At 41.8% G+C, this 26,533-nt stretch overlaps 1 protein-coding gene across 1 annotated transcript in view; it reads left to right on the top strand.

Moving 5' to 3' along the window:
* nbeaa (neurobeachin a) overlaps positions 1–26,533 on the top strand; it is an 87,657-nt gene that overhangs the window by 52,211 nt on the left and 8,913 nt on the right. The window contains 28 exon segments of the mRNA XM_070843141.1: positions 860–939; positions 1,295–1,357; positions 1,759–1,856; positions 2,794–2,886; positions 4,425–4,533; positions 4,662–4,743; positions 5,012–5,135; positions 5,271–5,463; positions 6,703–7,389; positions 7,586–8,035; positions 9,817–10,034; positions 10,229–10,382; positions 12,332–12,512; positions 13,503–13,801; positions 13,934–14,102; positions 14,472–14,848; positions 15,385–15,521; positions 17,119–17,273; positions 18,263–18,389; positions 19,488–19,607; positions 20,745–20,878; positions 21,493–21,554; positions 23,053–23,117; positions 23,568–23,676; positions 24,167–24,333; positions 25,390–25,514; positions 25,618–25,767; positions 26,258–26,394. Of these exon segments, the coding sequence (XP_070699242.1) occupies positions 860–939; positions 1,295–1,357; positions 1,759–1,856; positions 2,794–2,886; positions 4,425–4,533; positions 4,662–4,743; positions 5,012–5,135; positions 5,271–5,463; positions 6,703–7,389; positions 7,586–8,035; positions 9,817–10,034; positions 10,229–10,382; positions 12,332–12,512; positions 13,503–13,801; positions 13,934–14,102; positions 14,472–14,848; positions 15,385–15,521; positions 17,119–17,273; positions 18,263–18,389; positions 19,488–19,607; positions 20,745–20,878; positions 21,493–21,554; positions 23,053–23,117; positions 23,568–23,676; positions 24,167–24,333; positions 25,390–25,514; positions 25,618–25,767; positions 26,258–26,394 (4,865 nt within the window).

Raw genomic sequence — 26,533 nt, 5'->3', positions numbered from 1 at the left:
ACAGCCCTGAGCTTCTAGTGTATCTGGCACACATTGACAGCTTAAAAATGAATGAAATGCAACTACAACAAAGAAAATGCAATGCCAGCATGGAAGTTATCAGTTTTCCTTCTTTTATTACATTTTAAAAGTGCTATAGATTCACAGTAAAGGGACTTCAACACCTCAGTCAAAGCTAAATACAGCCACACTTGAGAATAAACAAATACAACAGGTGGAAACACAAAATTTGACGATGGATCTTTGTGGCTCTTAAAGCACAGATTTAAAGGTAACGGAGGTCTTTGTCAGTAATGAATCACTGCCGAATGAAGCTAAAAGCTTCAAGAATAGCAAAAGACGTCCCACCTTTTAGAGAGACGATGACATCAGACCCACATGAGAAATTGCCCGTGTTATGGGGCAGATGCTCTTGTGTTTTTAGCTTGATTATTTCTTTGTAGCTCAGCACAGCAAACAACTGATTGAGTGCCAGAGCCTTAAAGTAGATACAGTGGATTACAGCGCCTGTTTGGTTTGGATCATTTGAACCATCAATCACATTTTTGTAAATTGCCATGTCTTTGCTGTAATCAGTTAGATTAGTACAACTATAAAATATCCAGATTGCCAAATTGCCTCTGGAGTTAATGACAGTGATTTACAGTTCGCAGTTCTATCATAGAGGTTGCCTGTCTGTGTGTTTGCGTTTGTGTTAACATGTTTTTCTCTACTCTCCAGGAAGCCTATTAAAACCTAATATCAGTAAACAGTAGGACTCACGCAGTCTGTGCTATAGACTTATTTCTCTGATCATTATCATGCATTAAAATGGATATTTAACAGTAAATTATTCTATTGTCTGTGTGTGTTTGTTTAGATGGACCACGGCCATCCCAAAAGGAGATAATCTCACTCCGAGCCTTCATGCTACTTTTCCTCAAACAACTCATACTAAAGGTACGGCGAAAGGAACGGATTATCATTATCTTTATCGTATAGTTTAACTCTTTTTCATAATGTCGTGTGAAAGCCGCCGGCTTAATCTAAAATGCGTGTGTATGGAGAATCGCATTATAGATCAGCAGTCTGAATGATGCACTGTAGCTTTTGTGTTTGTGCGTGCTTGTATTGATTTGTTCCTGCATTTATGGTTGTGTTTGTGTGTGTGTGTGTGTGAGGCTGTTGCTCCTTCACGGTTAAAACGTATCAACCAAGAACAGAATTAATTAAGTCATCTGAGATTAATAAGATAGGAAAAAAAACTAAAGAGCATGAATGTTTTTGTGAAAGTTGCCGTATCTTATTTTCACAGGACCGGGGCGTAAAGGAGGACGAGCTACAGAGCATTCTCAACTACCTTTTGACCATGCATGAGGTAAATGCTTACTCCTCAGTCAAAATAGGCACTGTGAGAGAGGGCAAAAGAGGGACAGAGAGACAGTTGGAGCTGCTGAGTGGAGCTGGTGGCAAGATGTGCATTATATTATGTGGGCAGAAGTTATGGTCCACTTAAATGGGTGAGAGTGTGACTCAGCTTCGGTGCTGTGACAGCATGAAAAATGGCGCAACAATGGACTGAACAGAATGTACTCTTCTGCAACAATTATATCTATTCTTGCTCTGAAATACCATCCGCTCCTCCACGATCCCCCACCCTTGTCCAGCCATACAACTCTGTTTTTGTTCTCATAGCCCTCTGTTCATCCATTCAATCGGGCTTCTTCCTCCTCCTCTATTCACCTGTTCAACGTTGCTTTCTTTTTTTTTTCCCCACAGGATGAGAATATCCATGATGTGCTCCAGCTGTTGGTGGCTCTCATGTCTGAACACCCAGCGTCCATGATCCCTGCATTTGACCAGAGAAATGGAATAAGGTGAATGCTGGCCACACGTTTGTGTGAAGATTTGATGCAACACGACATCCTACTAAGATAAAACATATCTTTCTTTATTAAATGTGATTCTTTCTTTTGTTTTTGTGAATTTAGAGCTTAGCTGATCATCTACTTTAATTACCAGTTCTCATCCAGTTCAATATTAATTACAATATGTAGAAAAAATAGACAAAATAGCTAGAAACAAATTTACGGTAAATGAATAAAGAAAAAAGCTACACTTTATACAAATGTCTTTAATGCATTCACAAAGTAGCTGTATTATGTTTGCAGATTTCCTGTTATTTCCTGTGTTTTAGAGACTTTTCAAAATTCACTTGTGAAGATTTTAAAAGCAGGGAGAGGTTTAAACTTATGGATTTAGCCTTTGCCAAATGTAACTGTATTCTCTGCTTTTAACTTTAAATTACCATTACCTCCGTTTTCATTATATTTGTCTAATGAGCAAAAATGGCATCCTCAGTTTTCTTTCACAGTGGTTTTGTGCAGCATTCATAACATAAATGTTTCACTGTGTGGTTACTGTTAAGATGTTCAGTTACAATACCGTTCTTGCATGTACAAAGGGTAGCTTCAACCATGCAGCATGATTTCTCAAAGACATTTTCCAGCTGTGCTGTTAAGTCCCCAAAAGCACATCTCCACACTGATGTCTTTTCGGTTGCTATGGTAACTCTCTGTTGCCAGAGAGCTAGTCAGTAAACTGTGTTGTTGTGTTGTGTCCTCCCTTCTTTCACTTTTATGTTCTCGGAGTACACTGCTTTGAAGAAAATGCTTCAGTTAGTGCACGTGTTATTAACTTTAAGGATGTTTACTTAGTAGCATGCAGCAGGTGTTTACTTCATACAGAAGAACTCCTTTTCCTTTTCCTCTTAGTCTGCATCTAAGGTATGGCTGTGTGTATGACATGTTACAGGGTAATCTGCAAGCTGCTGGCTTCTAAGAGTGAGAGCATCCGGGTCCAAGCCCTCAAAGTCCTGGGCTACTTCCTCAAGCACCTTGGTCACAAGTCAGTACCTCTTTTGTCTGTGCTTTCTGTCTGGTGTATTCTTTTGTGTAGTGGTAGGCGCTCAATAAATAGTGAACCACTGAAACGAGGGAGCACTTAAAACACGTTATGTTTCTCTCGGTTACCTGTAAAAAAAAAAAAAATAAAAAATTCTGCATCAGGGTAGTGAGACTGAGAGGCCACACATTTAGGTGTGAGAGTGAGAAAAACACACTGCAGTAAAAACTGCAAAATGACAGCAGTGCAGCCTCCAGCGAGCCTCAGAAGGACAGTTTGTTTGTGTGTGTACGCAAAGATAATGTCCTCATCATCACGTCCAGGAGGAATAATCATTTTGACAGTGTGCACTGCCAGGGTTGTGCAACCTCAGTGAGCAGCAATGAATGCTGGGGGATTTATTTATCCCATGTGACATACACGCCTCGCGCTGCATGACATGGGAGCAGGCTGCCAAGCTGCACCTGAGCCCTGCACCTTCAGACCCCCACCTACTTAACATCTGCTCGAACCAAACAACCAGTAGGGCTGCTTCGTTTAGTTTTACACAAGTCACTTCAATACTTGTGGAAATGTAATATTGATCCAGATAGTAATTCACACACAAGGCAGCCAAACATTTACACGTTTGAAAGACATTTCAGTATATTTTCATAATAGTGTTAGATAATGCATAAATCAATTGAACACAACCTAATTTCATGCGATTTACTGAAAATCCGATGATTTTTATCGGCTTGAAAAGCAGGATAAAAAAAAAAGGGTCCTGCTATAATCATGATTTCAGAGGCACTCTCTCTTTTTTATGGCATTGTTGATCTCATAGATTAAAATAAAACCAATTTAGATTATACTGGCCCTTTACACTGTAGCTTCAGAGTCAATGTCAAGCCATTTCTACTTGGGGAACATTAATAGCCAGTCTTGACAAATCAAATATTCTGCAGTGTTATTATTAACATCAATGGTTCTGTATATAACCACAATATAGGCATGTATACTATGTTTTAATCTCACTCATGTGATGTTTATTATCACAGACAGAAAACTGCGCACTAATTAAACTGACTATAATATATACATATTGCCCAAACTTGACTTTATTTCTCATTTCTCATGACAGTCATGAATGTACATACGCTGTCAGCTTCATTCATTTAATTCAATTTAAAAAATACTCAAAGTTAGTCAACCCTGATTTTTGAGTCTCTCAAGTTGAAAGCTTCTTAGAGACACAATTTCACCCACCGGCAAGGTTAATATTCAGAGGTAATCATTTGCAGCCACATGAACGTTGCCCCAGTGACTGCTGCAGTGTTGCTGTTCTGTTAATGCCTCTCGATAATTTCTCTTGTTGGCATTCATTTCTCGTCCTCTTTGGTCCCATCATAACTGACAGGGCCACATGGTGCCACCTGCCAATATCAAGCCGTCATCAGGCTAATGACAATCACTGTCAATTTCAACTGTCATAAATTCTGTTATGAATGGCAAGCTGTGTGTGTGTGTGTGTGTGTGTGTGTGTGTGTTTTCGGCTGCAGGAGGAAGGTAGAGATCATGCACACACACAGTCTCTTCACACTGTTGGGGGAGAGGCTGATGATGCACACCAACACTGTCTCCATCACCACCTACAACACTCTGTATGAGGTAGGTGATTGTTTGGCATGCCACATTACTATAACAATTAGGCTGAATATGAAGTGACGCATTTTTTGTCTGTTTTTGAGTTCAAGTGATTGTTGCAGCATTTAATTATTAATCTTCTGTCTACTCAGATTCTGACAGAACAGGTCTGTACTCAGGTGGTTCACAAACCTCACCCTGAGCCTGACTCCACTGTCAAGATCCAGAATCCTAGTAAGTGCATAAACACTGCAGCCTACATTTGTCTGTCTCTTTGTGGTCTTTGCTCTGCCAATAATGCAGTGTTGTTTTAACGCGATTAAACAAACAACAAAGCCTGAATTTCTAAACTCGAAGTGCTGCCGTCTTCCGCTTATTGATCTGCCTTGCACCCTCCTGGCTCTCATCTCATAATTTTTTATGTATTTGCTTCTCCTATTCTCTCATCTCCTTTGTCTTCCCCCTCCTCTCCCCAATTACCCGATTTTTGCCTCCCACCCAGTGATTTTAAAGGTAGTGGCCACCCTGCTGAAGAACTCCTCCCCCAGTTCTGAGCTGATGGAAGTCAGGAGACTCTTTCTTTCTGACATGATAAAACTCTTCAGTAACAGCCGCGAAAACCGGCGGTAAGAGCACACAAATGACTATACCTGCATTTATTCAATTACGTCATCGTCTTCTTACAATGACTTTTCTGACTATTCTGGCATTGAACTCATGCTGCAGCCCAACTCACATGCAATGTTTGTGCTGTGTACCAGCTGCCTGCTGCAGTGCTCTGTGTGGCAAGACTGGATGTTCTCCCTCGGATACATTAACCCCAAGAACCCAGAGGAGCAGAAAATAACCGAGATGGTGTACAACATCTTTAGGATCCTGCTCTACCATGCCATCAAATACGAATGGGGAGGGTGGAGGGTCTGGGTAGATACCCTGTCCATTGCACACTCAAAGGTAAGACATACTTTTCAGGAAAATTACATACATCGCTAATAATTATCTCTTTCTGTTGCACAGCACTTTTCATTACTTTATACATTATTCAGTTTTCTGTTCAGGAGTATTCTTTTCTTAAACTTCTGGATAAATGGACAGACAGTATATCAAAGGAATTGTCAGATTGTAATCTATCCACAGTAAATCAGATTTTAGTTTAAGAATCAAAGGGAAAAGGTGTCTCTCTGTACTCATCATTTTGCTCTTACACTCCACAATCATACATGAAAAACTCCATTAATTTTACCAATTTTCCCATCAAGAGGAGCCTCATTAGACAAACTGCCAGATCATAACTGGAAAAGCCCCGATTCTTCCAGTGTTGCAATCACTATTACTGAAAGTCACGTAAAGTGACTTAAAGCTGAATTACAGCCTGTTTTTATAGAAGTAGCTGAAAGGAAATTTGGGATATTAGTAAATCCTGTAGTGAAAGGAAATTTGACAACATCATTTGCAACATTATTATCTATTTAATTCCACTGATGATCACAGATTATTCAATCAATGATATGCCATAGAAGCTGATTTAGTCGGGATGGATCTCTTAATCTTCTTTTTCACGCACACGCAGTTGTATGTCATTCTGCTTCTTTGCCTGATGTGATCAATGTTAAATATATTGACTGATGTAGGTACTGATTTGTCAAATCTGGCTGAAGTTGGGAGAGATCCTCATTGAATATTTGCTTTACTGTGGTGGCTTATTGCTTTATTTAAAATCTGTTGCACCAAAAAGGAATGCATTGTACTGATTATATTGATTTTAAGATACTGATATTTTGAGCGAAGCTTTCTTTACGGCTGAAAAGAAAATTGATTTGTACACACTGCCCACTGTTAATCGTAATTCTGTTTTCATTGACCTGCAACGCCTAGAAAGAGAACATATTGACATGTAATTTATCATAGATATCATTTTTAATGCTGTTTTCAATACACCTCTCTGTCCACTGTTCAGTGGTGGGAATTAAACTCACCCACTTTCTCATGGCATCAAAGGGACGTTATGGATGATGGTCTAATAGCCCTGTTAGGCTAGTGTCCCAGTTTGATCCATCCGGCCTTTGATACAGATGATCTATGAGCCCCATAAGGACTACCTGATGGAGAAGTTATTGATGATTTGAAGGTTAATTATTGCTACCGCTTGTGCTCTGATCACATAACCAATTATATCCCCACCATCTGTCACAGGTGACCTACGAAGCCCATAAAGAGTACTTGGCTAAGATGTATGAAGAGTACCAGCGTCAGGAGGAGGAAAACATGAAGAAGGGAAAGAAAGGCTCTGTGTCCACCATCTCTGGACTTTCCGCTACGCCCGCCCCTGTTGTCAACGGCAACTTAGAGATCGACGACAACTCCCAGACACAGACACCTGAGAGCGAGGCAGAGTACAGTGAGGGCGCTGGCGGAGACTCACGCAACCTCCTCGCAGAAGGCACAGTGAAACGAACCAATGGAGAAGCTCTGACACCAGGCGAGCAGAGCGCTGGTCCAGGGGTGAGAGTGGAGGTCCACGACCTGCTTGTAGACATTAAAGCAGAAAAGGTAGAGGCCACAGAAGTGAAGTTGGATGACTTGGACTTGTCTCCAGAAGGCCTTAGTGGAAGTGTAGGTGGAGGCGGTGGGGGAGGAATAGAGAACGGACCTCTGGTAGAGGTGGATTCTCTCCTGGACAGTGCTTACTGCGCTGTAGTTCAAAACCTCAATGGGAATCTGGCACCTAAAGAGGACACGCCAGGCTCAGGGGTGGGGATGGGGTCAAGCCTGGGGCTTTCGGGAGTCAATCTGGAGGATGATGGGAACATGGGTCCGCTCATCACATTGGCTGATGAGAAGGACAGTGTCCCGAGCAACAATGGATTCCTCTTCAGCAAGGTAGGCTGTTATTTGAAGATTATCATCATTGGTTGCTTAAAGTATTATCTGAGAAGCCCCACGTGCTGACCTAGAGTGTAATACCACCAGTCAGTCTGTTCCTTCTTAGTCTTTCCACTTTCCCAAAATAAAAGAAGTTGATTTTTCCTAATGTCCTAATGTTCTTATACTTTTTATTACCCCTCATCCCTTCCAGGTTGATGAGAAGCTGCTTCCAGCTCTGGCAGCCACAGACCCCCTTGTACTACAGAGTCCAGACCAGCCCACTCCATCCGGCCCAGTCCCAGCTCACTCCACCACCAGCGCCAGTGATGACCTCAGCCTGCTGGCCCACATGACGAGCTGCGGCTCTGAGTTAACACAGACACAGAGCCACACTGCTGGTGAACTTCCAGAGGACGGGCCCTTCAAGATCCAGAGCCCTCTCGCTGACATCAGCTCTATTGCTGAGGCTGAGAGCCAAGCCCAGATCCAGGGAGCCTCTAGACCAGATTTCCCAGAGGGAGAGGGCACATCCGGGGCAGAGGGAGAGGCTGCGGGGCTCAAGACCGGAGGAGACACAGCCAGCACCACCTCCGACACAGAGAGGTCAGATGATGGGAAAGACAAGGACACAAAGAAGATCCAAACTACTGCAACTACTCAGGTGAGTTTGTGTGTGTGTGTGTGTTTATGTGTCTGATTTTATTGTTCACACAAGTCTGCACAAAAGTTACTGTGTCACTCTAATAATTGAAATGATTGTGGGGTGCACAAGAGCCTGCAATTGTACCTACTGTAATGGTCTCAGGGCAGCTACAGTACATGCTGTATTGTAACAAATGAATTAATTTATTTTCCTCTCCCATAGTATATATTTGGTATATACTGTATCATCCTCATATTTACTGTAAACATTCTTCAGGCATCCAGAGGACAAAAGGGACTGGGGCACACTGATTAATTCGCAGCCTTTAAAGGTGCAAACAGACTAACGTTTTGACAACAACACCGTTGTGTTTTCATCAGAGTCAGACTGGACAAATGAGGCAAACATATGTAGTCAACCCAGACCAGATGTACAATTGTCACCAGATAATTGGTTGAACAGGGTTTAAAATCCAATGGATAATGAATCCCAGGTGTGGGTGTTGATATAGTCAGTGTCCAGATGCCACACTCCCAAAACCATGAGCTACCAGTTTCAACTAGAATTGTCCAAGCGTCGTTTATGTAGGGCTTTCTTTTCTGTTGTCTTACAACTTAAAGCTAACACACCTGAGGTGTTTACTATGAAGGAACAGACCCTGGCTTTGTTTGTGTGAGCTGGCTCAACAAACCCTAAACAGTCAATGACACTGGGTATGACAAAGGTGGTTATCTACTGGCTGTGCGAACTCAGGCGTTCTGCTTCAGGCTCTGTGTGTTTGTCTTGTCAATTTACTCTTTTTCTGCAAAAAATTGCTGAAGGATTTCTCAATAAAGACTGGGGGGAAAAAGTGATTAATCACGTGCCGCCTACTTCTGTCAGAGGGAACAGGTTGTTATAATAGAGAAGTATAAAGAATATAAAAACTGCCAGCAGAATAAGTGAAAATATTTATTTTACCACTCAATGCTCTCTCTCTGTGCCTCCCGTTTATCCCCAAAACTCTACATCACTCATAGAGGATATCATCAGGGTAAAGAGAGCGGCACTTTTTACAACAGATTAAAGGGGAAACTCTGAACATAACCTCCTCTGGTCCAGGTCAAGTTTGCAGCATAAGTTACCATGGTGATCTAGCCAGGTTCAAAGAGAGCCACCATCACGACACTGAAAACCTTGACTTTATGCTCAACATACCTTGTTAACCCACTAATCTTGCCTCATAGAATGCCTCTCTGGGAAACTTGGCGTGGCTGTCATTATTTTGTACTAGAAATTTCTGGAAGTTGCTGAAAAAAACCGTGAAGGGAAACACAACCACACTAGTACAACCACAGTCTGATCTGTTGGTCGTTCACTTAATCTGCTGAAGTAGGAATGGTTTAACAGCTCATGGCCATCTCAGTGGTGGTAAGGACAGAGGGGGAAGCGCTCTTTTACATTCCCACCTAGATCAGTCCTGTTGGTTCGAGGCTTGAAAAGGTGAAGCTTTAGTTACAACCCTTCTTCTCCAAACTTTAGGCCCGTGCTGCCCAATGCATTTGGCTGTGTGTGTGTGGATTAGCATTAAACGCTCAGCCATGGACAGTTTTTCTGGGCAAAAAAGCCAAGTGACTGCCCACCCATGAACTAACTTTCCCTAATAGCTCAGTGAATACAGAATAGGAAGAGACTCCTCTGTGGCCTCTCCTATGAAATTGAATTTCATAACTGTACATACTCCAAGCTTTATGTCAGACTAGTGAGAGATGTCCTGAAAGCCCTCTGCTGGCTGACTGAATCGTGCCCCCACTGTGCAGGCCCTCCATGGTCGTACTGCAGCCCAGTTGGAGCGGGACCTGCGCGTTGATCTGGGTTTCAGGGGCATGCCCATGACAGAGGAGCAGCGCCGGCAGTTCAGTCCCGGCCCACGCACGACAATGTTCCGCATCCCAGAGTTCAAGTGGTCTCCAATGCACCAAAGGTTGCTCACTGACCTGCTGTTCGCCCTGGAGACTGACGTGCATGTATGGAGGAGGTGAGTTCTGGTGTTTGAGTTGTGTCTATTGCAAATCAGGCAGACAGTTAGCTGTTTTCTACGTGAACTCTCCATGTTTTTACCTTTAATACCACTAGCACTTGTATTAAATATTAGATTAAACTGAAGATGATGTCTCAGTTTCAAAGCTGTATTTTTGTGTCATCCGTCCAACTCTTTCTTTTCCATTTCAGCCACTCCACCAAGTCAGTGATGGATTTTGTGAACAGCAATGAGAACATCATCTTCGTCCACAACACAATCCACCTCATTTCTCAGATGGTGGACAACATCATCATCGCCTGTGGAGGCATCCTGCCTCTCCTGTCTGCTGCCACCTCCCCTTCTGTAAGTGGCTCTACTCTCCCCCTCTGTGGTAGGAGGGAAAACTGCAGGTCAACAGCTGCTTTGTAACTCGGGTGTTAGAGCCCATCACAGACTTTGAAGAACCTGACGAAACTGGTTCCCCCCCCCCCATGCCCAGTGAAGCATTGATCTTGCGTGATTGAATAGGTTAAAGAATTTGCTTTGTCAATTACATTTTTTTTTTTAGCCTTTTTTAACCTATGAAATCATGATGGATCAAAAATCCATTAATAACCAGTAAAAGTTGATTTTATTTGCAAAAAGTTCTATTTAGTTTGGCCTTGAATTTAGATTTGGGGAGATTAAACTTTCACAAACATTTTTCTGGATTCCTCTATCATCTGTATCTCCATATGTTTAACTATCAATCTAACACTTTTCAGTATTTTAACCTTTATTTAATCTCTGTTCTAATCCCTTTGATTAACAATCTGTTTGATTTGATAGTTTGATAATCTCTTTATTTTAATCATCTTTCTTTTTATCTTTTCCTCTCTGTGTTACATGTATTCTGTGTATTTTCTTGTCTTTTTTGTCTGTTTTTGTCTGTTTTTGCATGTGCAGAGTTCTAAGAGTAGTGCCAACACTGTAAGTTGCAGTTTCTTCCTCTCTTTCTATTCTACTAATACTTTGTTCTGGTTTATTTGCCATTGTGACTGACACTAAACCTCGCGTGTCTGACATCCATAGTGTTTCTATTTGTTGTGCTCCTTTGCTGCTAATCAATACTCCCCCTTATTACTGTTTGTATCTTTTGTGGGTATGCATTGATCTCTCTGCCTCAGAGTTTCTAGTTCTTAAAGTTGTAAGGACTAGATATACTCGACTAGATACACTTTGTATTGATACACTTTGTATAATGTACTAACCTTGTTAGAATATTATACAAATACGGGGGATAGGATAGACTTAAAGGCCCAGAGGTGGAACAATGATAAGGAGAAAGCTAGGAGGAGAAAAGAGAAGACATATTTAGAGGTAAAACAGAGTATATGTGATGAAAGAAAAAGCATGAGAGTTTTCCAAAAGTCCTTGGGGGTTGCATCTGCTAAGACTGTCCCATTTGTATCAACACTAAAGAAGGCAGGAGGAGCCGGACCCCAGAGGGGGTCAAAGGGAGAGGAGGTGACCCCTGTTCCTGGGGGAGGAGGCGCAGGGGGAGAGGTGCGTAAAGAGCCTGAGACTCCCACCATCACCAGAAGAGCTAAGAGCACAACCCAAGCCCTTCTGTCCTCACCTTGTGTGTCTGTTATTCCCCAAATGTCCGTGCCCACTTGCTCTGACGAGCCTCCAGATGCTTGCACTTTGTCGACTCTCCACAGCCCTGCACATCCTGCTTGCTGAAGCAGAAACACAGCAAACCACACACTTGGTTTGATTGCAACTTTTAACGCCTGCTATGCTGCCTTCAGATTTATTTTCAATGTAGATATACCAACAGTTTGGTAATTAAATACTCAGGTTTATGAACAGAGGGGGACTTGTTTTCATTTTCTATGAAATAAATTCTAGGCCAGTTTTGCCTGTCTCTACACCGGCACTGTTACTGCTAATAGGCTACACTGCTACTGTCACGATCCCACTGTTACCATTACCTGTATGTCATCAGGCTGTACTTCCTATGTGTTGTGTAGAACACCTCATGTTGCCAGATTTCATCAAATAAGTATGTATTTCACTTAACCAGCATGATATTCAAGGTTGCTTTTCCTGTTTGTTGGTACAACCAGCCATGACAGTTGTGGTCATGCCCATCTAAGACCCACCTGCATACATGTTTCAAAGGTTACTTCTTCTGCTTAAAAAAAAGGATACAATGGTTTGCCACCTTTCTAAAACCAGTGAGAGAGCATCCAGTTCATTGTGTTTACACGCTAGGTTTTCACTGAATAACTGGCAAGCATATGTGTATTTTTCCTCCCTTTTCCTAGACGGAGTTGGAGAACATAGAGGCGACACAGGGCATGTCCTCAGAGACAGCTGTTACCTTCCTGTCTCGTCTCATGGCCATGGTGGACGTGTTGGTGTTTGCCAGCTCTCTCAACTTCAGTGAAATTGAAGCAGAGAAGAACATGTCGTCAGGAGGGCTGATGAGGCAATGCCTCCGCCTGGGTGTGTGCTTCTTTTATATATTCAGTTTTAACCAAGATAAAACCATTTGACTATAGTGTTAGACTGTCACACAGCCTCTTGGCTTTGTTGAGTAGATCTATACCTTACAATTACTTTCATTATGTTTGATCTGTTAGTCTATTACTGTGGTTCTTAACATTCTTGGTGTCAAGGACCCCTTAATTGATACACATCAGGCTGCAGACCTGTATTTGATTAGATGTCTCCGGGATCTCCGTCTTGCAAGATTAAGTTATTTCATAATTGTCTATACTGTAGATTGGCAGATTAACAGTAAAGAGTGTGTAACCTATTTAATAGTCATTCTATTACATTCTCTCATTAAGCTAACTCCTAGTCATTGAAATAATAACCCAAACTCCAAACTGAGAACCACTGATCAATAAGATGTCAAAAAAATTGTAAAAAAATTTCCATCACGATGTCCCAGAACCTAAGATGACTATAAACCAGAAAAAATATCATTTTGAGCTGTTTGATTCAACACTACTACTGACAAGGAAAACAAAATATTATTAACAATATTAAAAACATGATTAACGATATGTGCATAAAGTCACTCGAAATGTATCATATTTTGCCTCTGTTAATGTCTGAGTCTTAAACTTTTTAATACCATCTTTTCATTTTGTGTGCCTGCTTATCCATGTCAGGGTTTTGAGGGTGTGGGCGGAAGTGAAACGCTCTGTCAAAGTTGCCAGTTTATCACAGGGCTCTGACTGTTAAATGGGTTTATATTGCATCTGCATATCGTGGTTATTGGTTTTGGATTGAATGTACATACCCCTAAAACAACTTTTATTCATCTGCAGCACATCAGAGGAGCCAAAAAATAGAAGCCAGTAAACAATCTGCGGGATTTATGCCCACTTCAAATCAGTTTTTTTCCTAAAAAGAAATGCCATGACATGTAAAAAGCCCCTTCCAGTAAACAATACTCACAAGTCTCCACCTCTGTGTGTCCATCAGTGTGCTGCGTTGCAGTGAGGAACTGTCTGGAGTGCAGGCAGAGGCAGAGAGATCGGAGCTGCAAGTCCTCCCTAACCAGCAGCAAATCCCAGGACAGCCTCCACAGTGCCTCCACAACCAGCAAGGTACCACACACACACATGAATCACTTCACACGACACTTAAAATCTGGCACAGAAACATTCATATGCATGGCACACCACATTTGACATTCTGCCTTCCATATTTAGCAGGATCCAGACAGACTTCTGCAGGACGTAGACATCAACCGTCTTCGAGCTGTGGTTTTCAGAGATGTGGTAAGCGTGTGTGTGTATTTTTTTTGTGTATACAGTATGTGTGTGGGTACAAGTGCGAAGAAAAAAGCATTTGAATAGAATGTTGTTTTTACTGAATCTGTGTGTGTGTGTGTGTGTGTTATTTTGCTGTAGGATGACAGTAAGCAGGCTCAGTTTCTGGCGCTGGCAGTCGTCTACTTCATCTCAGTTCTAATGGTATCGAAGTACCGGGACATTTTGGAACCCCAGCGAGAGATTGGCAGGTCCACCAGCCTATCAGGGAGAAGCATTCGCCACGAGATCAACTCCCCAACCAGCACAGGTGATTCTTGTCTTCCTTTTACTGCAATATCCTCAGTAAGAGAAAACAATTTTGGATGAGCTGTTGATGAGTCATTGTAGTGTAGCTATAGTGAATACAGCCTTCAGGCAAACAACAACACCTTTGTCTAGGAATATGAGACACTTACAGGAGGAAAGGGAGAAGGTGGAAGAAAGAAAGGTATTACTTGACAGACAAATAAAAGCTTAAAAGCAATAGGAAATAGCTGAGCTGAATGAAATGTTAAAAACAGACGGTATGTTGTGGAATTTCTTCACAAAGCATTTTACAAAAATAAATTCTATTTTAATGCAATTATATCACTATTAATATCACATTGAATCCTTTATTTCTTCTCCATCCATCCAGAGCACCCATCCACAGCCTTCTCTGACCGTGACAAACAGACCCCCACCCCCGTGGACGACTCTCCCCGGGCTGGCCTCCCCCACACAGACTCAGGCATCGGAGAGGAGGGCCATGTGGCCGGTTCTCTGAATGGCTCGGAGATGGGCCTGGGGCTCGGCCTCGGCCTGGTGGGAAGAGAGACGGACAGAGACAGAGACAGAGACATGGGGGGAGGGGTAGGAGGCACAGATCTGTTGTGCAGCCTGTCTGATGTTAGGAGGTCACAGGAGAGCCTTCTGGACTCTCCCCACAACCCTAATTCCACCCCCAACTCCAGCCAAGCTCCCCCGTCATCCATCTCCAGCATCAGCCAAACAAACAAAGGCATCAATGTCAAGGTGGGTGTGTGTGACACCCCCCCCCCCCCCCCCCCCCCCCCCCCCCCCCCCTTCAGACCCAGCTGCTTGTATCTGCAGGTCTAAATTAAAATCTCTCTCTGTGACCGCTTGTGATTGGATGTCTCTCTGCATCTAATATGCAATATGTTGTAACATTTAAATGTATGTTTCTCCACCCACCAAGATGATAAATGTGGTCCAGTGTGGTCAGAAAATACATTAGCATTTATGCCACGCTATTGTAGTCCCATGCATCCTTTGACTGTCATATATGGTTGCATGATCAAGCCACATCTATATGTTCAGCTGTGTGGTTGTGGTTGGATCACCTGAGATGAATTGCCAGGTCTGAGTTGGGTCAAGATCTTTCCACATATGCTCCACTCACTAACATTATGTAAGGTTATGTATCATTACAGCATGCATACTGACCCCATCCATACTTTAACTGTACGTTTTTTGTTAGATTTTGTCAGAGGCAACAGCAAGAATTAGTCAAGCCGTCAAACTCAGAGGTTTTTCTCTCTGAAATGCAGGAGATCCTGAAGAGTTTGGTGGCTGCTCCGGTTGATGGTGGGGAGTTGGGGCAGGAGTCTGGGCCGACGCCCTATCACCCAGACCCTGCTCTGAAGACACACCCTATGCTGCCCATGCAGTTCCACTCCTTCGACAGGTCAGTCCCACTTACTGTTTGACCTACAAGAGGCAGGACATCAGACAGAGATATCAGTGCAGCCTGTCACAAACATCAATAAATTGATTTTTACAGCCAATACCGATCTTTTGGGACACATATTAGTATACAGCTAGTTGTCAAATTGCTGAACATCAGTTCTGGAAAAACAGCGGACACAGAAATCAGTCAATTGATTAGTATTGAGAAAACTACTGAACAAAGCTCTTTGGATAGTACCATTTACAAGCAGACATCATGCGCTTGACTTGCTAGCAGTCACATTGATTATTTCTTTTGTAATGAAACTCCAATAATGCATAAAGTTGCAAATTGAGCACAATGGCTTGTCAGTATTTGTTACATTTAATGTGCACTGCATATTTGAGAACAGATACATTTACTTTAAGAATTCAGTGTGAATACAGAATAGCAATTATTTGCTTTTAGTAGCAGTGATACCATAATAACGAGACCGAGACGCTGTTGACTCACTTTTTTCTTGCCATTCTGAAAATCTTTAAGGGATAGCGATATTGTTGCTGAACAATAAAGCCGTCTGACATGACAAGACTAACTGTCTGTCTGAATAGATTTTCAACAGAGGTTCAGATTTTCCTTTCTTGTCCAAACGGTTAACATATAAACTCTCCACTGAGTAATCACTTGTGCTTCACTGCTCTGTGGCAGTCCTTGGGAACTAAGTTGTTGATCGAAGACGTTGTGCATAATAGATCATGGATGGCTCTATATCCATCTCCAAGATGTCACCCAATGTATCAACCCTGTCGACCCATGAAGACAGACTTAATCTGATCTGATCCATCAGCCCATATAAATTAATGGCAAATACATTAACAAATAATAATTTTGTAGTGTATTAAAAATGTTAGTTATTTAAAAAATCAATGCTATATTACATGAAATAGCATACATGATTTTGAAATTTAAATGCTCACCATCAATAGTTAAAAGCTTGAAATGTTGGTATTTTAGGAAGCAAGTCTGATTTGATTGTGATACAGTACATATTGCTATTATATTATTATTGAATTAATCTGTGATTACATTAGAAGCACCTTATTGTTGTGTTTTTTTTATATGTAACATTTTAATATTCATTATGCATGTAATGGTGTTACACAAAGCAAGGTTTGATGTTACTAATAATAATGGCACTAATAAGTTTTGTAATATTTAGATATTTGTTTGATATTAAAGAAAGATACTCCCTGACGTTGATGTGTTGAAGCTGCCAATAGTGCCAAGTCGCTGATGTGTAAAAATACTGTTTAAAGAGATGACATATTAGAGTTGAAATTGTTTCAATTTGCTCAAGAAATTGATTTTAAACGGTCAGGATTGAAATCCCAGAGCTTCAGAAGGTTTGATAACTGCAACACTTTTCGTTGCTTTCAGTATGTTTATAGTGAGATAAACCGACAGTAAACATGCTTGCACACCTGATGCTATCATCTCAGTTCTCTCAGATGTTCTCACACACTGTCCAACACACAAGATATCACTGAGGAGCCATTGGATAAAGAATATTGTGTGTGCGGGTTTGTCTGATGTCTTTGTGTTTCATCTCTTGCAGGAGTGTTGTGGTTCCAGTTAAAAAGCCACCTCCTGGCAGCCTGTCAGTCAACACCGTGGGCACGCCCACCACCAGTGGAGCAGCCGCTGCCGGCAGCACACCCAACATTTTTGCCGCTGCGACAGCAACACCCAAGAGCATGATCAACACTACAGGTGAGGAGAGATGACACACAGATATGGTTACTTTTAGGCTTCTAAAATATCTAAATATCCTCTTCTCGCCTATGTGTTTTTGACACTCTTAATTGAATTTCTTAAAATATACCTTTGATATTTTACCTGCATTAAGTTGCGCTGCATTTATTCAGTGTGCATATAATGAGAAGCAGCAGACAAACACCTACAGTATGACAAAGGTGTTTGTGAGAAAGGCCTCCAGCAGCTCAAAGGCTGCTCAATAAATCAGCTAAATTTCTTCTCTTTTTATGAAATTTATTTTATGCTTCGTTCTACCGTCCTTTGAGAGCCAGAACAAACAAATTCAACTTGAAATTGAGCAGTGCCAGCAGATAATTTCCTAATTTTAGTCCATTTCAAGGGCAGGATCCAGATCAATAAAGATGAAAACAGCACAAGTGTTAGATATCTGAGTTAAAAAGGTCATTCAGCAAATTCTCCCATGTTGGACTATGTAGCTTTCACACAGATCACATTTGATGCAGGAAAAACAACAGAATAAGAGAAAAACATGAATTACATATTCTTTGACACATATATGGTATTAAATAGGAGTAAATAAAGAATCAAATACAAATCAGCAGACATGCTGATCAGAGCTGTTTCTATGCAGAATCATGCTCAGCAGATCCACGGAAGCAGAGTGGATTTGTATTCATGGCTTTGTAGCCTGTCAGGCTTTATTGTACAGTATCATACATGCATAATGGACAAGGAAAGGATTTGTTCCCTGGAATGGATTCTGTATATTGATTGCAAAGCAATTTTCACGAACGGGGGCTATTACCAGAAGACAAGGAGCACCATGTCCGGTGAAATACTATCCAAATTGAATTTGGCCACAGCCGATTAATACCTTTCCTTTATCCCACACGCTAATCTCGGTCACACTTGATTCACGTTACTAATGCTTGTCTTGTTTTTCATCACTCTCCCTCTCCCACTACTCCTCTCTCTCTCTCTAGGTGCCACAGACTCTGCCTCCTCCTCCTCCTCCTCTTCTTCGTCGTTTGTCAACGGTGCGACTAGTAAGAATCTGCCAGCTGTGCAGACAGTGGCGCCGATGCCAGAAGACACTATGGAGAACATGAGGTCAGAGCTCTCAACATCACACATCTCTTTATAGCTTCAACCATTCACTTTCCTCCCGCTCTTTCGTTTCTCCTCCTTTTGGCTTTTTCGTTGTTTTGTTTTCTTGGGTGCCTGTCGTTTTTCCACCTCATACCTGTCCCTCTTTCACTTCACACTTAGGTCTTCATCTCTCCCAAATCATTCTCACTTGCAGTTCACTCTCACAGTCATTACTGATATTATACAGTAGGGTTAGATAACTTTTGTCTGAAATTGGGAACACCTGGGGTGCACCCACATACTTTATTGAGGCCTAGGTAACAATACCTGATATCAGTCATTATTATCTTTAAAGGATGTCAGGAGCAATGTAGATGCAAAAAATGTTCTGACATTTTAAATTATTAGCAACGTTTTAAACAAAAAACAAAACTTTAATTGCCATTTTGACAGTTGTACTGAGTGTCAAATGATTTGAAATCCGCATTAAATTCAGTTAGCCTTGTGTAAGTTAGAAAAACTATTTCATCTGTGGTAACTCACATGCACATATTTTATCCTACATGCACGCATACTGCCCACACATCTCACTCTACACTATGGTGCTCTTCATCCTTGACATGGCAACTGTGTTTTAATGTCACGATTACGATATAATGTAGAGTATGCAAATATCAATAGTCCGAATGGATTTAAGAGTACTTATTGAAAACGTGTAAATAAAATTGTCATAAACATAAATCTGTGTTTTAGTTTTGTTTCCATACTTTGTGTAGGCATCTGACACTCACTAATAAGATAATCTGCGATGTGACACTGTTAATAATTAGGAATTAGCATTACAGTAAGAAATAATATAATATAACATTTTCTTTGAACATTGTAGCAGTTTGTACTGTAACATTTCTGTCAATGTACTCTCTCCTTAGACATGTTAGACAGTTTGTTATGATCTGTGCAGTTGCGTGTGCCTCTACAAGTGCACACGCATGTGAGTGGATGAGTGTGTGCATGTGATCCTTAATCAGTGTGCATGTCTGTATGTGTTTGTGTGTGTGTGTGTGTGTGTGTGTGTGTGTGTGTGTGTGTGTGTGCGCGTGTGTGTGGTTTGTATTGCAGTGCCTATTGTGAAGTGGCGCAGTGTGCGCTGCGCAGCGGTCAGACGCCCCCTGAGCTCAAGTCTTTTAGCTCTCTGGCAGGCTTCCAGGCAGCTCCCCGAGATGCAGGACAGTGTTTTAGGCAAGGAGATACTCGTCCTGTCCCCATGCCCCCCCACACCCCCCCACCCTCCACCCCTCCTCTGCCCCACCTCCACCACACACCCTCTGCTATGCCCAGCCACTACTAAATGTTCACAGAATGCCATGGGACGAAGGACAGACGTCTTTGCCAACAGCTTCAACAGTTGGCGTCACTTTTTTTAAGCTAGCAGCTCATATTTTTTGTATTCACAGTAGCACAGTCAAGTCTATCACCTCTGGCATGGCCATCTCCTCACACTAACCCCAAACTCAAGATCAGACCTGAGTCAAACTGTCTTTGCAAATAACTTGAAGTTGACCAGAATCTGCATTTTAACATCCTTTGTAAACTTTGCAAATGTCACTCATCTGGTACTCTGAGCAGGTTAAAACAAAGATTTGTAAACACTTGTGACCCAGGTCTGTGTCAGAAATCACACGCCTAAAAGGCCAACAATATTCACTTTACTGCCATCATGGCTCCATAGTTTAGTCAGCTGTGCTGTACTCTTCCTGCATTACTTTCTGAACATAAAATAGAACAGTATTTCGGTCTGCATGTGAGCCACAGCTGAACACACTCAAAGACACCAGCATAAAGATGTGCAGGGTGTACAAGACAAGTCAAGATACAGCATATACACTATTTTCCAGTGCAGTTAAGAAAAAAAGTTCTTGGCAGGTTTAGCTTTTATTGCACTTCCAGTTTTACTCCATCCCACAGTGCTTAGTTGATTAGCTCAACAATTAGCCTTAAAACTATAGTACCATCAACCTTTCCTTCCAATAGTAACTCAGGCATAGTGCCTCCATCATTACATATTCTTTGATTCTGTACATTTTTTGTGTCTTCTGTCTATTTCAGACATTTTTCTGTTTCTTTCTCTTTAACGTCTCTCTCAGCTTGCCGTTTCCCTTCTCCTCTCCTGTGTAATTTGTGCTGTGCTCTCTTTGCCTCCCTTTTTCTCGCCTACCTCTACTCATTCCTTCCTTGCATGCTTTCCTCGCTCCCTTTCTCACCCACTGTATATCCCTGGAGTGTCACCTCACACGCTCTTCTGCCCTCATCTGTATGTTGCTTATTTTATCTTCGCTCCCTCTCTCTTCATCTCTCTCTCACTTGTTCCCACCGCAGCATCACCACCAAGCTGGAGCGCGCTCTGGAGAAGGTGGCCCCCCTGCTGAGGGAGATTTTTGTGGACTTTGCGCCCTTTCTCTCCAGGACGCTGCTGGGTAGCCATGGGCAGGAACTGCTCATAGAAGGTACAGGTGCTGTACACGGCTCCTTTTTCTCTAACTGGCGTCTCTCTGTGGAGTCTCCCCATTCACTGTCCCTCACTGTGATGTTTGTGTGTGAGAACGACTGAGAGAAAAATAAATGAGTGGGCGAGTGGGTAAATCACTGTGACTGTCTTTGAGCTGGCTGCGTCACTCATTCGTCAAGCAGGTATGAAGTCAGTATATTTTTTACTATTTTCAAACAGCTAGCTAGATAATGTCCTCAATCAGATTATGCTTAGTTGTAGCATTAATACTACTGGTGTTGTAGATTGTACTAAATGTGATGCATTCCTCCCTCTGCCCACCTGCTTCCTGGCGTCCTGTTATCGTGATCCACCGTCTCAATGTTGATCTCTTTCTCTGCTCACTTCCTGCTCCTTCCTCCCTCTCTCCCTCCTCATCTTTCTCTCTGCTGTTTGTTCCTGTCTTCTCTGTGGCATGCTTTTTATAAACTTGACTACGATGATTGTATACAATAGCAGAAACTACTGACACTACAGTGTCTACTTTGATGATATTTTTGTGTCTGGCAGCAGTGTGCGTGTGTGTCAGAGAGAAAGAAAGAGAGGCCCCTGACTGTGCTGTATGTCTCTGTGCTGCAGGTCTGGTGTGTATGAAGTCTAGCACGTCTGTGGTGGAGCTCGTAATGCTGCTCTGTTCACAGGTTGGTAACTCCTCACCTCTCCTCTCTGTCTCTCTGTTTACTGTCCTCATACATATGATCTATGCTGTCAAACCCAGAAAAAGTTGTCCTTAATTTGTCACGTTACTTACTCATTCTGTGTTTTTTTTTCTTTATCGGTGGCTCACAGGAAGCTCTTGAGTTATTGATCTGCCCTGTGAGGCAGGGTTGACTGTGTGATGAGCGCATTGCAGATGTAATACAATATCAACTTCTATTCATCATCCACAACATAATTTCCCCTATCAGTATCATAACGACAAAAAAAGAATGTTCAATGTCAGTCACATGCACATAAACCTTTTCTTGTACCGGATTTCATTTTTAAGAACTAAATTAGATTTAAAAAAAGCATCAAAGCTTATTCATTTAGAATGTTATTGGGGTCATTTATCTAACTTGCATGCAAAGCCAGTGTCTCCATTTTCCTGAATAACATCCAAAAGGCAGTGACAACAGTGAGGCACTTACCACTACAGAGCTGTTCCCTCATGGCGTAGGTGGCCGATGTTCTCTTTCTTTTATATCATGCAGGTTGACTCCCAATTATTCTCTCTTTTGTTGGATTCTTGTTGCCTCTAAAAGCCCTTGTCCGTGGGGGAGTTCCTTAGTTCTTTCCTCATGCTCTTCTTATTCTTCAACTCTACTACTGTGCTTACTGCTTTCTTCTCTCCTTTTTCCCTGGTCCATCTTCAACTGTACCATCAGACACACTATGTGTCTCTGGTCCATTTTAACTCGAGTTATCCTGTGGCAACTGCTTTCATCTTCTACCACTCTCCCCACTGCCCTCTCCTCTTCACCACTCCCTCTCCATTCCCTCCCCTCCACTCTACCGGCTGGCTGCTCGTCAGCATGTATAGTATTACCCCTGGCTCCGGCCTTGTCTGCCATTAGAGGCCCGGGAGAGCGAACCCTAGCCCAGATATTGATCCTGTGGATGGCGGGGTGTAACAGGAGATGCTCCCACGTGTCCTTTACTGCCTTAAGAGCTAATGGAGCTCTGATAGTTTGAGGCTTTCAGCAACACTCTTATCCTGCTCAGAAGCCTCCAATCTCATATGCACAAACACATGAAACACTCAGATACTCTTAGACGGGTTGGCTAGTTGCACCTTTACAGTCTTGGTGATACACGGTGAAACGTTTTCCTCTTGAATAAAGCGATTTTCATCTCTGTATTCGCTGATGCTTTTTGCATGTTGATCAGCTGATTAACCTCAGCAACCTTTCCAGCTCTTCCAAACAACGTGAGGTGATGTGGTGATATGTACTGTGAAACCGTAGAAATTTGTCCACTGTATACTGACATTGCTGTGATAATGTTGCAAAGTGATGGGCAGGAGTGCTTCATTCAACTCTGGTTGTTTTATCTATATTGAATTTCCAGAAAGAAGGAACAATATCAGTGTGAAATGACATATATGCCAGACACACTTACCCCCAACCACAGTAATTTTGATGTGTCCTCTGCACTTAGGAGTGGCAAAACTCCATTCAGAAGAACGCCGGATTGGCCTTCATTGAACTCATCAATGAGGGAAGGTAATCAATCACACGGACTGATTATAACCCCAAATGATTCCCTGTGATTAACACATCAACATCAACATTGTTATCAGTGCTTAACAACTAATGGCTGATGGAGCCCTAATGAGAACCTTGCCAGGATAAGTGCTTGTTACCATGTGTGTTCAGTAAGAAGTCGAATCATTAAAGCACAATGAAGTTTACAGTCAATTTGGGCTGGTCTATTTTCACTGACTGTAATCTTGTTTTTACTCGAAGCTGTTTATTGGCGTGATTTCATTAAATAAGGCCTACAACACAAAAAAACGTACTCTTTACCCACACATGTATAAGCTTCAGCTGCAAAACATGCATCAATCAGCATCTATCTCATGGAGAATGAGATTTTCTCTAAATTAAAGTGTTGCTATTGCTAATGTTTGTCGCTTTCTTTCACGTCCCTTACGTATCTCACTCCTTCACCAGACTTCTGTGCCACGCCATGAAGGATCATATTGTGCGTGTTGCCAATGAAGCAGAGTTCATCCTGAACAGACAGAGAGCAGAGGATGTTCACAAACATGCTGAATTTGAGGTAAACCCACAGAGCATCACCTCGATTTGTGACCCCATTAAAGCCTCCAAGGATAAGGCCATGTGACGTAATGCCCAATGTTGTTACTGATTATAACCAACAAATACCTGGATTTTTTGTAATTAAGTACCTGCTGTTAGTACATTTAAACTGATTTTCACCTGGATTTTATGTTCTCATGTTTCAGCAGGACACTGTTAAGCTCATCAATGACCTGCTGAAAACCTCTAACTGATAAAGAAACACCAAATAATTCTCCCAAATGTTTGGTCTATATATTATAATACTAATATTTTATCATGTGATTTTTGCCTGTTTATTAATGTTTGACACTGAAGACTGAATGTCTTTTATACCAAGTTGTTATATTTGAACAAACACACTATCTCCTCATTACCACAGTCTCCTCATCTCCTCAACAGTAATGGTCTTTGGCTTCATACTGTTTCTGTTCTTAACTCTTTCATCCCCCACTCTCTCTTGTCTGCAGTCTAACTGTGCTCAGTACGCTGCGGATCGGAGAGAAGAGGAGAAAATGTGCGATCACCTCATCAGTGCCGCAAAGCACAGAGATCATGTGACTGCTAATCAGCTGAAACAGAAGATCCTCAACATCCTGACCAATAAGCACGGAGCGTGGGGGACAATGTCACAGAGGTGAGCAGAAGATCCGAGCAACTGCGTGTCAAATTTAACTGTGGGACATTTTTAGATTATCATTACACAGGATATCATTTGGCAGCAGTGTAACACAAGTGCTCACACGGAACGCTTCTTGCATATAATAAGGAAATGGTATCAGTAGGTGCAGCACCGTCCATTACTTTTGATCCATATTACTATAACACAATAACAATGTAGCTTATTGCTTTTACACCATTAATTCATAAAGCCAGTACAGTGTCATCAGCATCACATCACTGACTCTCTTCTTCAATTCAGGAACTTTAAATATAATCAGCAATAAAATGTAGAGAAAGAAATCAATAAACGCATTTATGAAAGATAATATCTTCCAGGAAAAGCAGGATTTATAAAACAATCCAGTCTTATTTAACATTAATCATGGACAGACAACTGAAGCCTAACATCATAGTTGCCTGGTAGCTGTGTGAGCCTGATCTCCCTATTTAGCACACTCACGTACACACATTAAATCAGTGATTGCTTGTTATCCAGATCTGCCCCCAGGCTGGCAACTACTCTGAAGACATGTGATTTAATCTGAGGACATGTGACAAGCAACATCTGAAGCTTGTCTTGCTCGTGTCACTGTTGATGAAGTAAATTGTGTAACGGCCCAGGTGGTATTTTTAATGTTTGTTCACATCAGCAAAATGCTTATTGAAAGTTTCAGTTACAATTAAATTGCGTCTATGAATTTCTTCATAAATTCCTTTGGCTCTATAGGGTGCACACGTCAAATTTATGTTTTTTCCTCTCAGCTTAAAGCCAGTTATTGGTGTTTGCAGAATAGTTTATCAAACTCATCCACTATAGTCAAAAACTGTCCTTTATCCCAATAAAGAGGAACCTTTTGATTGTAGGAAATTAATTTTGGAAAACCCAAGTGTAAATGTCACCTGTAACTTCAGCTTCAACACAAACTTTAACCTTATTGTCCCTGAAGGAAAAGCCTTAAAATGCACGCCTTGTTTGCCTCCAGTCACTGAAATTACTTTTTAATCTTCTCTTCCCTTTTTATGTCTCCAGCCAATTGCATGACTTCTGGCGTCTAGACTACTGGGAGGACGACCTGAGGAGGAGACGGAGATTTGTGCGAAATGCCTTTGGTTCCACGCACGCCGACGTGCCACTCAAAGCTCTGGAGGAATACAGTCAGTATTGTGTACCAAAATAAACATGTTGCACTTGGTCAGTATCCGTTTTTTGCCTTTATATGTACACAAGGCTCTCACATGCACACTTAAAAACACCCAGGTACAGAAGAAGATGAGGAGGGGCTTAAGTCAAAGAAGAATTTCCGCAGCCAGTCAGTGGTCACCCAGAACCCAGAGGCAGAGTTAATGCTGGAGGGAGACGATGATGCTGTCAGCTTGTTGCAGGAAAAAGAGATTGATAACCTTGCTGGTAAGATGCGCACGCACACACACACACACACACACACACACACACACACACACTATGCTACAGTACAACTGAACAGTGAAGCGTCTATGACTCTTTGTTTTTAGTACGTTTCCGTCCAAGACTTTTTACCTCCAAAGGCAAGTTGAAAGTTTGCAACTACACTAACAACCCAGCTGATTTACCTGACTCAAGAAAATTAAGGCTACTAAAAAACTTAAACTTAAAACTTAATCTACTAAAAGCTGATCCTTATGCAAATCAGACCAAATACCTAATTTATCCAATGGCTCCTCTCCACACCTGATGGGTTGTTTACAACAGTAAGCAAAGGAGAAGAAGATGCAGATACATGATCAATCCTAACTAACTACTGAAATGAGAGTACATGTGCCATTAAATCATCTGTAGTGTGTGATGATTGCTTAGTACTACTGAGTATCAGGAGCCTGTCAGTGGTAGTAATACCTGAGTAAAACATTTGTGCCCCCAGGCCCCGTGGTTCTGAGCACTCCAGCTCAGTTGGTGGCTCCAGTGGTGGTGGCCCGAGGCACTTTGTCCATCACTACTACGGAGATCTACTTTGAGGTGGATGAGGAAGATCTTACATTCAAGACGACTGACGCTAAAGTAAGTACAAGCTGCCTCTTATTTTTCAGTGAAAGGAAAGAGACACAGAGGAAAAAATATTTAGACACATCCTCCTGGAGATTGTTTCCATTGTTACTCACTGCTTTTCACTTAATGATCCAAATAATTTGGGATTAAT

This window comes from Pempheris klunzingeri, chromosome 14 (genome assembly GCF_042242105.1).
Source record: "Pempheris klunzingeri isolate RE-2024b chromosome 14, fPemKlu1.hap1, whole genome shotgun sequence".
Classification (NCBI taxonomy): domain Eukaryota; kingdom Metazoa; phylum Chordata; class Actinopteri; order Acropomatiformes; family Pempheridae; genus Pempheris; species Pempheris klunzingeri.
Note: the sequence above shows the minus strand (reverse complement) of the source record. Positions and strands in the feature narration are given on the sequence as shown.